General features: G+C 39.9%; 1 protein-coding gene across 1 annotated transcript; it reads left to right on the top strand.

The window, feature by feature from the left end:
- Window positions 1-3,247: 3,247 nt before the first annotated feature.
- On the top strand, window positions 3,248-4,769 carry LOC119815075 (mRNA cap guanine-N7 methyltransferase-like). The gene is given in 2 exon segments (XM_038331254.1): window positions 3,248-4,402; window positions 4,404-4,769. Coding segments are annotated over 2 exon segments (1,413 nt in total). The 3' UTR covers window positions 4,662-4,769.
- The last annotated feature ends 9,836 nt before the right edge of the window (window positions 4,770-14,605 follow it).

Genomic DNA, 14,605 nt, shown 5'->3' with positions numbered 1-14,605 from the left:
TATCATGTATGTGTGCTTGGAATTGAACTTAGGTTCTCTGGAAGAGCAATCAGTGCTTTTAACTACTGAGCCACCTCTCCAGCCCTCTGACAGTTATTTAGTGTCCATGGCACTTGGTGTAATAGATCACTGAAGTCACTTCTAGTATCTAACTGAAATGCTGTATCCATTACTCAACAACACTCTTCTTCTTCACACCCTGTGTCAGGTTCTGGTGGGCCCTGCTCCATCCTTTGCTTGTATTATTTTGTGTAAGTGGGAATGAAGTGAAGAGGGTAGAGTTTTCTTCTTTCTGGTGAGTAAGTCTGTCTCATTGACACCATTGCCATCTTTGTTGACATAAGATCTGAATTTCTTTGTCATTTTAATATGAACTGAAGATCAAGACTCTCCAAGAATCCTTCAGGTCTTTAAGACCAGCTTCAGACTTGTTGAAGCATATAGCGTTGCAGATTGAGCTGGCTTCTCAGCAATCCTGTATGCAGAAGGTCCTTATTGGACTGCCCACCTCTGTTACAGTGTAAGTTATCCTAAAGGCTCATTTATAAGACAAAAAAAGAGTTTATAATATCCTTTTAGATTATTTTCCAGCACAAAATGTGTATTTCTTACTTTAATTGTTACTATGGTAGTTTTTAGATGAACTTCCCCCTTTAGAGTTTTCAGAAGCTCTTCACTGTGGAGTTGAATCTGAGTGGGCAGCACTCAGAGGTCAGGACATGCTGAGAAATTGAGAACAGTAAGAACTCTAACATATACCAGTCAATCTTCATGAGATATTACACAATACAAGTGAGATTCATTGTTGACTGTATTTTAATAAATAAAGGCTGCCTGAATATCTGAGACTAAAATAGTTCTACTGGTCATCCTTACAGACCAGATTATGATAACACACACCTTTAATCCCAGTAGCCACAATGACACACACCTTTAATCTCAGTAGCCACAATGACGCAAACCTTTAATCCCAGTAGCCATATTAGTTGCCATAGAAATTGGGCAGTGCATGCCTTTAATCCCTGCCCTAAAGAAGATTATAAAACGGGAGGAAACAGCTGTCAGAAACACGGTCTCCTTCTGAGATTCCTGGAGACAGGATCACCATTTTCGGACTGAGGTCTAGGTAAGAGCCAGTGGCTGGCTGTTTCACTTTTCAGATCTTCCAGTTGAACCCTGATTTCTATTTCTTAGTTTTTATGTACAGTTGTCTGTACATAATAATACATGCAAGTCTTATCCTCCCCCCCAAAGGAATTGCTCCTCAATCCTTAAATGATCTTTTCCTCCTGTAGTAGGAGGCTGATCACAAGGTCCACAACTCTTACTTCTCATGCCACTCATTGGAAACTGAGTAGGATTTAGCCAGTGCTCCTGAGCATGCAGCACTGTTTTAGATGCTCGGAACACAGCAGTGTGTGAAACAAATACCCCACCCACCCTGTTCTCTTGAGACACTCCCCTTTTATGACAGCAGGCAAGTAAAACTGAAAATGAAGGAGACCTAATTGGAAAAATACATAATTTATTTCTTTGCATTTTCTTGCATTGAGGAGTCCTTTGAAGTGTGGAACATCACCTATTTGCTAGAAATTGGACTCAGTAACAAACAAAGCATCCCAAGAAGGTCCCAAATTAATCAAGTCCTCATCATAATCCAGAAATGTAAAAGGAACATGGAAAGAGTATTTCAGTTTGAATACTGGCACAATACTTCTCTCTGCATTTATTTCCAGCTTAATACTTTTCCCCCCAGGTTTGTTTACATTTGGCATTTGTATCTAGCTCTTATTTTGTTCTGATAACCCATTAACTTAGAAGTAGCTTTTATAAAGCAATAGTGACTTTTCCATTATTGAGTATCTGTTTCGAAGTCATTTAATCTTCTGAGCAGAATTTGTTGTGTGAAGTTTTATGCAACCAAGAATAATTTATTTGCAAATGTAGCAATGGCACACAATCAGCCAAACGAGATTGAGTTTTTTTTTCTCCAGATGATATTTTACTGAAAGTTTAAATGTGTCTGGTTTATGTTTCATTAGAATTTGAATAGGTATATGCAGTTTCTCAAAATGTTCTCTGATAGTGAAATAGTATTTGGAAAATAGTACCTCATAAACACAACTCCTTTCTGAATACCATCGCAGCTGAATGTACTGCTCAAGTCAAATATTATTTGGAAGGCAGCACTCTTTAAATAAAAGAATATAATTTAAATTAAAATTATTGTACCATGTACTAAAGAAGTAGTTTATTTGGCCAATGCATTTGCAGGTGTTATGACATATGTATGATCTTTATAGTTATTAAGAATTCTTTTTTCAGTCTGCTCTAATAATACTTTTCATAAATGTCATAAAAACATTAAGCGCGTAAGGGAGTTTTTTTTTTTTCCAACGATCTCTGAGAGAATAGTTTCTGTAACAACACTTGCATAATTAGCCTAGATAATACTTAAGAGTGCTTCCTGAAAGTGATTCATAAGACTTGAGAGTCTGCCTGTTTGGAATGACTGCTCCCTCAATACCTGTCTTTTATCTTGCTTGTGTGAATAGAGGATGTCACAGAAAGCACACGACAGCAAATACAAAACAGAAACGCTCCCCTATTAGATGTCAATTTATTGGGGGAGGGTGCTTGAGTTACATGGTTGCCAGAATCCATCCAACCTCCCCTCCTTTCTCCCATTCTTTCTTCCTCCTTCCCTTCTTCCTCTCCTCACTCCCTTCCATCTTTCTTCCTTTCTCTTACCCATGAGTATTGATGGTAACCACCTATCAATCTTTTCATGTAATTACTCTCACTTTTCTTTTGTGTTGCTGTTTTCTGTTGTCTTGTGCTTGCCATGTCCTTTTCCCTGGGTCTTGTGATCATCATGTATGACTACAGTCAAGAATCAAGGCCTTCTTCATTTTTAAGAAATGAGTTAGGTTCTCTTGAGAAGAGAGAACCAAATTTACAGGTTGAATGTTACAAGCATACTGTCTCAGTACCTAAGAGACCGAGGACAGCTGGTCCATGCTGCATTGTTAAAGCAGACACAAGTACCTGCATTTTATTTATTGCCTTTATATAGATGCTGATTTCTAAGCATAAAGCATTATCTACACACATAAAAGGATCCATTGTTTCCACGGCGGTTAAAAACATCACTTGAGGGCGTTTCCGCAAACAGAATCGTGGATGTCTGTGTGGACCATTCCGGTGTTGATTCATGAAGTTTTACTGTCAGTTCAAGTAACCTGAAATGGAAAGCTCTGCAAAAACAGAAAAATATGAAAAGATGTCTTTTGATCAGGCAAAAGTGTCCATAGATTCTGAAACAGAATCTCTTCCAAGTGTTAATGAATCCATTGCTGCATCTGGGCCAAGCCTTTCTGAGAAGACTCCTACGTGCCAGCCAAAAGTCAGGGAAGAGTTTGAAGGTGATCTCGTGGAGAATTCGAGTTGTGTGGAGGACTCCCCATCCAAGAAAAGAAAACTCGATGCTGAAAATGAGGAAAAATGCTCTGGTGATGATGGAGGTGTTTCAAAGAAAAGGAAACTGGAAGGGGATGATGTTTCTGAAGACGAGCCTTCCTCTGGAGGGACCACCCAGAGAAAGAGAAAACTACAGTCCGAGGATATTGCAGAAAAGCGGAAAAAGCTGGAGGAAGGACACAGCTCTGCCGTTGCTGCCCACTATAACGAGCTTCAGGAAGTGGGTTTGGAGAAGCGCTGTCAGAGTCGCATTTTTTACCTAAGAAACTTTAATAATTGGATTAAAAGTATCCTTATTGGGGAATTTTTAGAAAAGGTACGACAAAGGAAAAATCGTGACATCACTGTTTTGGACCTAGGATGTGGAAAAGGTGGAGATTTGCTCAAGTGGAGGAAGGGGAGAATTAGCAGGCTGGTGTGTGCTGATATTGCTGATGTTTCTATGAAACAGTGTCAACAGCGTTATGAAGACATGAAAGGTCGTCGTGATAATGAATATACTTTTAAGGCTGAATTTATAACTGCTGACTGCTCAAAGGAACTTTTGGTTGAAAAATTCCATGATCCAGAAATGCGCTTTGACATCTGCATTTGTCAGTTTGCTTGCCATTACTCCTTTGAGTCCTTGGAGCAAGCTGATATGATGCTTAGAAATGCTTGTGGAAGGCTTAATCCTGGAGGCTATTTTATTGGTACCACCCCCAATAGCTTCGAACTGATAAGACGCCTCGAAGCTTCAGAAACAGAATCATTTGGAAATGAAATATACACTGTGAAATTCCAGAAGAAAGGAAGTTATCCTTTATTTGGCTGCAAATATGACTTCAACTTGGAAGGTGTTGTGGATGTCCCTGAATTCTTGGTCTATTTTCCGTTGCTAACTGAAATGGCAAAGAAGTACAATATGAAGCTAATATATTAAAAAAAAAACATTTCGGGAGTTCTATGAAGAAAAGATTAAGAACAATGAAAACAAAGTGCTTTTAAAACGAATGCAGGCCCTGGAGCCATACCCTGCAAACGATAACTCTAAACTAGTCTCTGAAAAAGTCGGTGACTATGCACATGCTGCCGAGTACATGAAGAACAGTCACGTAAGGTTACCTCTGGGAACCTTAAGTAAGTCAGAATGGGAAGCCACAAGTATCTACTTGGTCTTTGCCTTTGAGAAGCAGCAGTGAGCAGTTAGTTGCCTCTGAGCAGCACTCCATCCTTACAGATGGAGCAGACCATCTCAGATACATTTGACAGCTGTTTGTTTATTTACTAGTAAGTTCTCAATGTGTAGGATGCTGTCAACAAGTCCAGTGTATAGATTTGACACTGTCTGTGACAAGTTAGTATTGTGTGTGTGTGTGTGTACATAAGAATGCTTCGTCTTTAAGATCTATTTTTATGTAATAGTCTAAGAATTGGTTCCCTCTGCTATCAGAAACTATAACAAAGCATGTCAGAGCACCTGACCTCTCCCCAGTGCTGTGATTGCTGAGTGTGTTTACAGAGTTGAATTTATAAAAGCTGTAGAATTGGCAAAGGAGTGCTAGCTTGCCACCGTGCACTCCCAAGTTTTGTTACAGTGTTTTTCGGTATGAAATGGATTGTGTTCTATACATTTGAATGTAAGTGTTCAATTATATATTGCTAAAGTTATAAGAGTAAAACTTGATTTTAGATTGTTATTAAGAGCTACCTGGCTAGATTTTGACTGTGTTTCAATAAAATAACTGTTTGCTAATACTGTGAAAAAAAAAAAAAACATCACTTGAAGGAGGGACTGCCCAAAGATTTTTCCCTATTCTTCTAAGTATCCATCTCTGGAACAAGCACAGCTGTCTCTATTCTTGTGTTTTTCCTCGTGTTGCACAAGGTTTTAATAAATTCACCATGTGATTGCTTTTCTCCCTTGTTCCTAGATCCTCAGCATGCAGCAGTGATTTTTTCTCGTTCTCATGGTGCTCTATTTTATATCCTGGTACTCATGAATCTATTTAGAAAAATCGATTCAGCCATTCAGCACATAGTACATACTAGACACCAAGCTATGCTCTAAGGACAGAAAAAAAAAGTTTAAACCTGGAATCTTACTTCCAGAAGTTGAGAATATGGGTGAGACAGTAAATCATGACCTCACCATAATTGGGTGTGACTGGACTGAGTGCGGTACTGTACACACAGCAGAAAGGCTGACTTTAGCTGAAGATGTTAACGAAGGCATTTCCATCCATATGTCATGAATCTTGAAGATGATCAGGTCCCCAGCCTCTCCATCCTATAACTCCTTTTTTTAATTAAGTTTTTTTAAAGTTGACATACAAAATAAAGGGTTTCATTAGAATATTTTCATGTCACGGTCCTACCGCAGCCAGGGTCTGTGTGATGTCTGACGTTCCTGATACCATTAAAGACCACTTGGATGCCTGTTATCTGGAGCCATGTTAGTATCCTAGAGTTGTGCTAATTGCTGGGGCCATGCCCATCTGAGTGGCCTATACTGCCACCTGGGACAATGGTGACTTCCTGACCAGGCTACTGCTGGGAACCATGTCTGGGTCCATGATCCCACTACAGCTAGGATCTGTGTTATACCAAAGGTAACACAGAATCCCTGGTCTTGTTGCCATACTGCCAACAGAGCCATTTTGACCTGAGTAGCCTGTGCTTCCACCCAGAGCCAGGATGTTGTCCAGGCCCACACTGTTGCAGAGGGCAATGTATGGGTCCCATGGCCCTGATGACCTGAGGTCTGTGGCCTGTGTTGCCTCAGGGGGCCATGAGAACCATGTGTGATGGAATCAGCGGGCCATGCTGAGGTGGCCTTGCCCTTCACTGACCCTGGGAGATGGCTGGCCCTGGCCTTCTCTGGCTGTTGCAGCCAGAGAGCTGTCCCGGACCCTCATGGGAAAGCTGCCCCACCCCAATCTCCATACATGGGAAAGATGGCCCCACTCCTCACCATGGGCAGGGGAGATCTGATCCGGATGGAATGGGTATAGGAGAATGGCTCTGCCCTTGCCTGAGAGCAGAGGTGCTTCGGGGGCCTAACTGACCAGCTTAACTACCACGAAGGCTCACAGCTGGGCCTGGGGTTGGCTCAGCCTAACATCTGTCCCATCTAGGATATGTTGGAGCTGAAGGGACTGGTTCTGTGATGATAACCGCAGTATCTCCATGATTCAGGAGGGCAGTGGGATATCCCAGAGGAGTTCCGGTGAGAATCCAGTGATGATGGTGTACCAGAAACCAGAGGCCTTGAACCAGACCTGTGACTCGTTGCAAAGACCATTACAAGTAAAGCTGATTGGACAAAAGGGTTTACCCATGTGACACACCTCTGCCTCCCAATGCCTCCAGGAACAATGAAGAGGTGTTGGAGAGGCGGGAAAATGGAGGAGTGAAGAAAAGGGTTTTTTTGGTTTTGTTTGTTTGTTTGTTTTTTATTATAATTGTTTTGTTTTGCTTTTTTGTTTGATTGGTTTGGGTTTCCTATTTTTCAATTTTTCCTTTGGTGGGCCACTTCTCGGGGGAGGGGAGGATATGGAGGGACTGGGAAGTGAGCAGAATTAGGGTACGTGATGTGATTTCCCAAAGATTCAATGAAGAAATTACACTAAATAAAAGAATATTTTATGTGTACATGTTCTCGTACTTCATTCTCATTGGCTCCATGTTCAGATTCATTGTTTCTGTGTCACTCCTGTTTGCCTGCTTCCCTCAAGTAGTTCCCATTTTACTTTCATTATATACATGATGAATTATATAAATTCATGTTATATGTGAATTATGTGCATGCATGTTTATTCAAAGCTAGATTCTCCATATGAGGGAAAATATGAGATGTTTTTCCAAACCTGACTTATTTTAATTAATGTGATGATTTCTAGTTCTATCAGCCTTTACACAAATGACATAATTTCATTCTTTTTTAATTAACCTTTTTTCTCCCCCATTTTGCTATTTCTTCATTTATTTTGACATGCCAACTGCAGTTTCCTCTCCCTTTTCTCTTCCCAGATGCCCCTCTCCTCTATTCATGCTTCTTCCTGTTTCTATTCAGATATGGGCAGGGCCTCTCATGGATGTCAACCAGCCATGGTATAGTAAGTTGCAGTAAGACTAGGCACCTCTTGTCCTAATTAAGGCTGGATAACACAGCCCCATAGGATGAAAGGATCCCCCAAACAGGCAACAGAGTCAGAGACAGCCCCTGATCCCACTGTTAGGAGTCCCACGAGATCAAGATACACAATTGTCACATATGTACAAAGGGCCTAAGTCAGTTCCATGTAAGCTCTTTGGTTGGTGGTTCAGTCTCTGTGAACCCCTATGAGCCGAGGTTAGTTGAGTCTGTGGGGTTTTCTTGTGACATTCTTGACCCTCCGGCTCCTATAATCCTTTTTCCCTCTTTTCAGCAGGATTTCTCGAGCTCTGCCTCTAATGTTTGGCTGTAGGTCTCTGTATCTGTTTCTATGAGTTTTTGGGTGAAGCCTCTCTAATGATCACATTTTTATTAGGAAGGAGCATTAGATTTTGTCAAAGGTTTAATTTTCAGCATCGAATGAGATAATCATGTGTTTTTTTTCTTTTTAGTGGTGGATTATATTGACAGATTTTCATATGTTGAATCATTTCTGCTTCTCTGGGATGAGACCTACCTAATCATGGTGGAAGATATTTTTGATATATTCTTTGACTTAGTTGGTGATTATTTTATTGAGTATTTTGTATAAATGTTCATGAGAGAAATTAGTGTGTAATTTCTTTCTTTGTTGAGTCTTTGTGTGGTTTGAGTATCAGGGTGACTGTGACTTCATTAAATGAATTTGGCAATATTTATTCTATTCTGTTTCTATTTTGTGAAATAATTAGAGGAGTATTGGTATTAGCTTTTGCCCTTCTTTGAAAGTTTGGTAGAACTCTGTGCTAAAACCATTTGGCCCTTGGCTTTTTTTTTCCTTTTTTTGCCAGGAGGGTTGGGAAATTTTTAATAAATGCTTTTATTTCTTTGGGGATTATAGGGCTATTTAAATTGTTTATGTGAGCTTGCCTTAACTTTGGTAAGTGGCATCTATCAAGAAATTATCCATTTCTTTTGAATTTTTCAATTTTGTGAACTACGGGTTTTTGAAGTATGACTAATGATTCTCTGGATTTCCTTGGTGTCTGTTATTATGTCTCCTTTTTCCTTTCAGATTTTGTTAATTTGGATGTTCTTTCTCTAGTTCCATCCATTTTCACACAAATGACATGACATGATTTCATTCTTCTTTAGAGACATTTGAAGCTTCATTGTGTATATGTATCAAACCTCTATCTAGTCATTTGTTTATGAATATCTAAGTCTGATATAGCACGCTGAGACCCATGTTGAGGTTTCTTTTTTGTTGTCTTTTACATTTATTTATTTACTTTTGAATCTTGGCACAGTGGAGGGAATGATGAGACTCTGCTCCTGCCTTTTATTTTTACCTCCTTGTTGTGAGGTGGGCACATCTCCAGACACATCTGTCTCAATGTTGCTGCAAGTCTAGGACAAAGCCAATAGGTTGTTGGCTGAAATCTCCAAAATAGTGTTATACAAAGAAAATTTGTTCTTCGTAAATTGGTTTATCTTAAGTATTTGTTATAGTGGTGGGGAACTGACTAGCATAGCAAGTTTAAGTGGTAAAGAAGACTTAAAAAAATCAAAGAAATCTCAAAAGAGACCAGAGCTGTGCCATTGACATCTGGCTCTTGCCAGCTGTTCTCAGGGCCTCGACAGTCAGCAGGAGACACACATTGAAGCAGGCATCTTGGGAAGCATCAAGGAAATTATGTTATTTGTGCATTGTTTGCAGTCTGCCATTCATCGTCCAGCCTTGCTATTATCTGCTTTCATTTAAAAAGCACTCAGAACTGCTTTGCTAGAGAACAAACCAAAATACCTCCATGTTCCCATTTCCCTCTCTCAGCAATTGTGAATGTGTGATCTCCATTGCATATCTCACTTCCCATTCTAAAGACACTCTTTGGATAATAGATGCATAATCGAGCACTGTGTGGTGGAACGCAGTGGTCTCTCTGTACTGCCCAGACTTGTTTTCACTCCAGCTGCTTCTATTGCCAAATGCAATTTCAAACTTTTAGCTGAGGTATATTTGAGGATGCACATTTATCACACAGGCTCTAATTATGGAAAAGGCCTTGTTTAAACAAACAATTATTCAGTCTCAACTTGATTACTAGAGTGGACTAATTGGTATTCCTGATTCCAGCTTCAATCTCCTGTGATGCATCCCACAAAGTAGGCTGGACCAGTCTGGACAAGACTGCACAGTCAGCTGCATCAAAGAGCTCTTCTGCATATCATGCCTTCTTTCTGCTTCTAATTTTCTAACAGGCACGACATGTGTGCAGGTTGCTTGCTGAAGATTCCCAAAGGATCTTCAATTGTAGGTAACAGGACACATGACGTCCCTTCTCCCTTTCCTCTAAGTCTACTTATTCAGTGTCCCGTTCTCTCAATAGCAAGGTTAAACTGTAGTGATTGTTGCCTATATTGTTAATGGTCATGTATAATTTAACACTCTCAGAAAGCATTTTCACTTTTAAACACAAGCTCTGGAATTCTAATACAGCCTTTAGCATTACAGCAGTATAATGTGACAGTGTTCTGTGACTGTAACAGGAGGGCGATAACACAGAATTGGAGAAATTCTCTTCCATATGTTTTTCATATAAAAACAACCTTGGGCAGGCCTGCGGGTGCAGCTCTATGATCCTAGCTTCTGGAGGCAGGAGTGCAAGTTCATAGCTAGCCTAGGCAACTTAGTGAGGCTGTCTCAAAAGTTGAGAAGACCCTGGGAATGTAGCTTAGTGGTAGATTGCCTACCTAACACATGTAAGGTTCTGAGTTCAGCTCCACGGACTGTCAAGAACATCTTTGAATAGTTATGTTTTAAAGTTTTCAGAGTATTATTACATCAGTATATCAGTTATCTATAAAGAAGCCTGAGGAGACAGCTGGTCCATTCAGTAGAATACAGCGGTGGGAAGCTGGCAGTTCTGTGTGATGAAGGTGGAGTTGAGACTCTAAAACTACTCAGAAATGATACCATAACTGTATATCATATTGTAAAACAAACACTTGCAACAAAAATAGTATAAAGACATCAAAAAGAGACACGTGAATGACAACAGAAATGGAGATACACTGATTCAAACAATTTGGAGAGAGGAAGAGGATAGCATACAAAATTAGGTTACTGGCTTCCTGGAAGCAGAATGAGAAATAAAATTGTGACCACTTAGTTTTGTAGTCAGAAGGAGTAGGTGTTGCTCATAGAAGCCACATTTCTGTTGACACTGAATCTTGAAGTCTTTCCTCCTATCACTTTATGGCAAAGAAACTGAATGGGGAAGGAGATGAGTCTCGATGGCTGCTATTTTACAGACAGAACTTATTCAGCTGCAGTCTTCTCCATTCTTCAGTCCGTGTCAGGACAGTCTGTCAGACTGCAGAACTTTAGGCATTAAAAGTCCTTTACTTTAATGTAGGTGTGTATTGTAATGAATATATTCTTGTGTGAATGTCCAGAAGAAGGCATCAGACACCTTGTCTATAGAGTTAGAGGTGAGTGAGAACCTCCTGATATGGGTGATTTGGGTGCTGGGGACCAAACTCATGTCTTCATGACTGAGCAGCAAGTGATCTTACCCACTGAGTCACCTGTCATCTCTTCAGCCTCAGGGACCTTGGGATTTCTTCCTTTGTCACTCTTAGTGGGAGGTCTTGCCAATAAATCTCTGCTGGCTTTGTTCCTGTCTACCACCTATCATGGCTGTTGTCTTTACTCTTCTATGTTCCTTGCTCTTGGAGATATCAGACTCAGCCTTCTTTATACTTCTCTGTAGGATGCCCACATGGTGGTGCTGACTAACTTTAAAGGCAAAGTATTCCCAAGGGGCTATATACTATTGCATCATCCCCTTCTTCCCACCCTGACCAACACTTTCTTGTTTTGTGACCCGATTTTATGGAAAGAGACCCCACGGAAGTGTGACTGGGCCCCTAGTGACACTTCCTCAGTTTACTGGTCCTGTGACTTCCCAAGCCCTCAGTTTTCTCTGCCTTGGCACTTCTGACTTCCTTTTTATTTATCCATTCTTGTAGGACTTCTATTTTCTCAAGCTTTTGCCTCACAGTCAATCTGATATGTCTGTAGAAAATTGAACTTCACTGTGAACATACTTAAAGCTGATTCCCATGGGTATCTTCAAACTTGAAGAGGAGGACATATGACTTGATAGTCCAGTGCTTCATAATTCTACATACTAGCACACTGGATCCTCAGTGTGGACATTCTTGGAACCCACAGTAAAATGAAGCAGATTTTTAAATTAAAAAAACTGGATTTTAAAATTTTGTGTCTTTTAGCAACTTCTGATGATAGTCTTTAAAGCAATTCCATGATGATAGTCTTTAAAGCAATTCCATAAGGACTGTCCTATGAAACTGTATGGCATAAGCATATACACCCTGCCAGCTTTTAAACTCTATTTAGGTAGTGCCTTCTCCTTCGTTACAGAGGAAGTGACCAGTTCTATATGATGCTCAAATTCATGAAATTGCAAAATTTGGTGCTACATCTTAATTCTGGCATGTGGTCATGAGCAAGGTGAAAATCACAGGAGGGCAAAGAAATCTTTTTGCTTTGTCGTTAAAATTCTACGCAGCCATTTTCTTGAAAAAGTCTAAACAGCATCCTTCTTAATAGCCGATCTAATTTCCTACAGCCTCACTACTGATTGAGACGGAGGAGATTAATGGAACACGGCCAAGTTCATTCTTAGTGGGCAGCTGTGATAGATGGAATGCCACTGGCTGCACCGGACTAGCTATTCCAACAACTCCTGTTTCTGACAATACACTGTCCAGCATATCGATTATGCTAACCTTTAGCTGTAAATCCATGTCTGGAGTAAAGAATTGCAGAAAAGCTCATTTGTCAAGCACAGCCTTAATCAAAGATTATAATTGGCATTAATGAATCCTCAGTAAAAGAACCTGCTTAGAGAATTGGTTAAAGATTAGTCCACGGCAGTGTGTCCATCAGTCATCGCCATCTGGAATGAAATCTGACAGCTGTGCGGGGAATCAAAGGAGGTGGTTTGGGAATTTTTCGGGGTTTATATTTTTGATAGGCAGGTACCCACATTCATCATGAATTATGTTTGGATTGAGGAGATGACCTTTTGGCAAGACTTGGCTCGATCATTCCTTAATCTTCTCTCCTAGGAAATCCATTGAAAAGATAATTTAAACATCTCACAAAGAGGAAGCAGAGGGCCAGTTTCAATTTAATTCAAGAGTCATGTATTTGTCAATCATGGCTTGCAGACATTTTACATGCGTATTTCTTAAGTGAAATTAGACCTCGCTCAACCTCTGCTTCCAAAGATCAATGTTAACAGCACAGAAGGGATTGGTTTTATTTTTCTCACACTGGATTCCACTTTGTTGGTATCATTTGTGCCTCAATGTCGTTGCATTGGAGAAATATGCGCTCTCTTCTCTGTTTTCTTATCCTTTCCTCCCTCCGTCAATGTTATCCATGAGACTAGGGCTAACAGGAGCCAGAAACTCTTCTAATCTGGGGAAAGGCTCAGTCTTGTCCCTCTGTGAATTACCTTTTATTCCCATCCCTCCACTCCGAAAAAAAAAAAAAAAAACCAGTCAAGTTCTCTCCATCTCTGTAAGGAACATCTTGTTCTGCCTCCTTAGAAAGGTTACCAATAGCCGTATCAGAGCCAAAGAGAAGGAAACAAAGATAGATCTTCCTGCCACAAAGGCTTCCTGCCGTTATGTCCAGCCTGCAGGGCCAAGGGGCAAAAGTGCAGACTGTGTAGTCGGATATTCCACAACTTTATCACTGTGAATACACTTCACTCTTGAGGCTCTCTGATGCCTGTCTCCTTTACATTTTTACCTTTAGTCCTAACAGCTTGTCTCAAACAATGCACAATGTTTTGTTATCAACATTGGCTAGACTCCAAGAATTTGACAAATGTTCTCTGATTTATTTTTAATCTCCACTTCACTGTACTTCCTTGACCTTGGAGTTCTGAGTGATTATTACTTTCACACTTACTGTAACTTATTCCTCCTTTTTGGATGAGGTCTCAATTACAGATATAATTCAAAAGCCTGTAAGGGGATGGACTGTTCTGAAGCCTCAGAGCTTTCTCCCTACCCATCTTGAGCAGGCATTTAACATTCTGAGAAATTTTAAGGTTTTCACTGAAACTATTGATCTGAGTGTGGAATATTGATTGCTCGAGACTGAGAGGGATATTGGGGAACAGATACCAACACATGATTACACAGAAAAAAATGAGCTCAACTGTGCTGCTTACGAGTGAGAGGACTATAGTTCCATATTGCTTAGCTTGGAAGAACTTGAACAGTGGCACTTGACAGCTTAAAACATGAAATGATAAAGCTGAGGAAAACATTAATCTAAGGTGATATAGTATATTAGTATATACTATATTAGTATATAGATTGTATGCACATTACTATAGACTGTTGGCATATTACACTGTATGTCATAGGCATATTCATTAATTATGTGCTAATAATAAAAAGAAATAGCTCTCCATTTGTTGGTAGATGCAACATCAGAAAAGGAATTTCAAGCGTGCATTCTTCTATCAAATACTGTGAAACATCTAGATACTTACTTAGCATGGTGACAGGTGCAGGTGAAACAACGTCACTAGAGGAACCATGATCTCCTATATCATGGGATGCACATTCTGAGTCGGTGTCAATCATCACTGCATACTAAAAAAAGGTCAGGAAAGCCAAAACATATCCTGATCTATTAAAGTTCAGAATTTCAATGATGATGTAAATTATCATTTCTGTACATTCAAAATAAGTTAAAGATGTATATTAAGACATCTAGACACTCAAAATATATCCCATCTTTTGACTCAGAGCCAAGTTATCTGGGAAATTCATGTCTTCAGAGTAAAGTGGCATAAGTTGTTTCTGCACACACTAAAATAAGTTGTTCTCTTGGAATGCTCCATTAGGGTATTTGGCATCAAATAGATACATGTTATACTTTTAGTGCTACCACTG

This window comes from Arvicola amphibius, chromosome 5 (genome assembly GCF_903992535.2).
Source record: "Arvicola amphibius chromosome 5, mArvAmp1.2, whole genome shotgun sequence".
In the NCBI taxonomy this organism is placed as follows: Eukaryota; Metazoa; Chordata; class Mammalia; order Rodentia; family Cricetidae; genus Arvicola; species Arvicola amphibius.
Note: the sequence above shows the minus strand (reverse complement) of the source record. Positions and strands in the feature narration are given on the sequence as shown.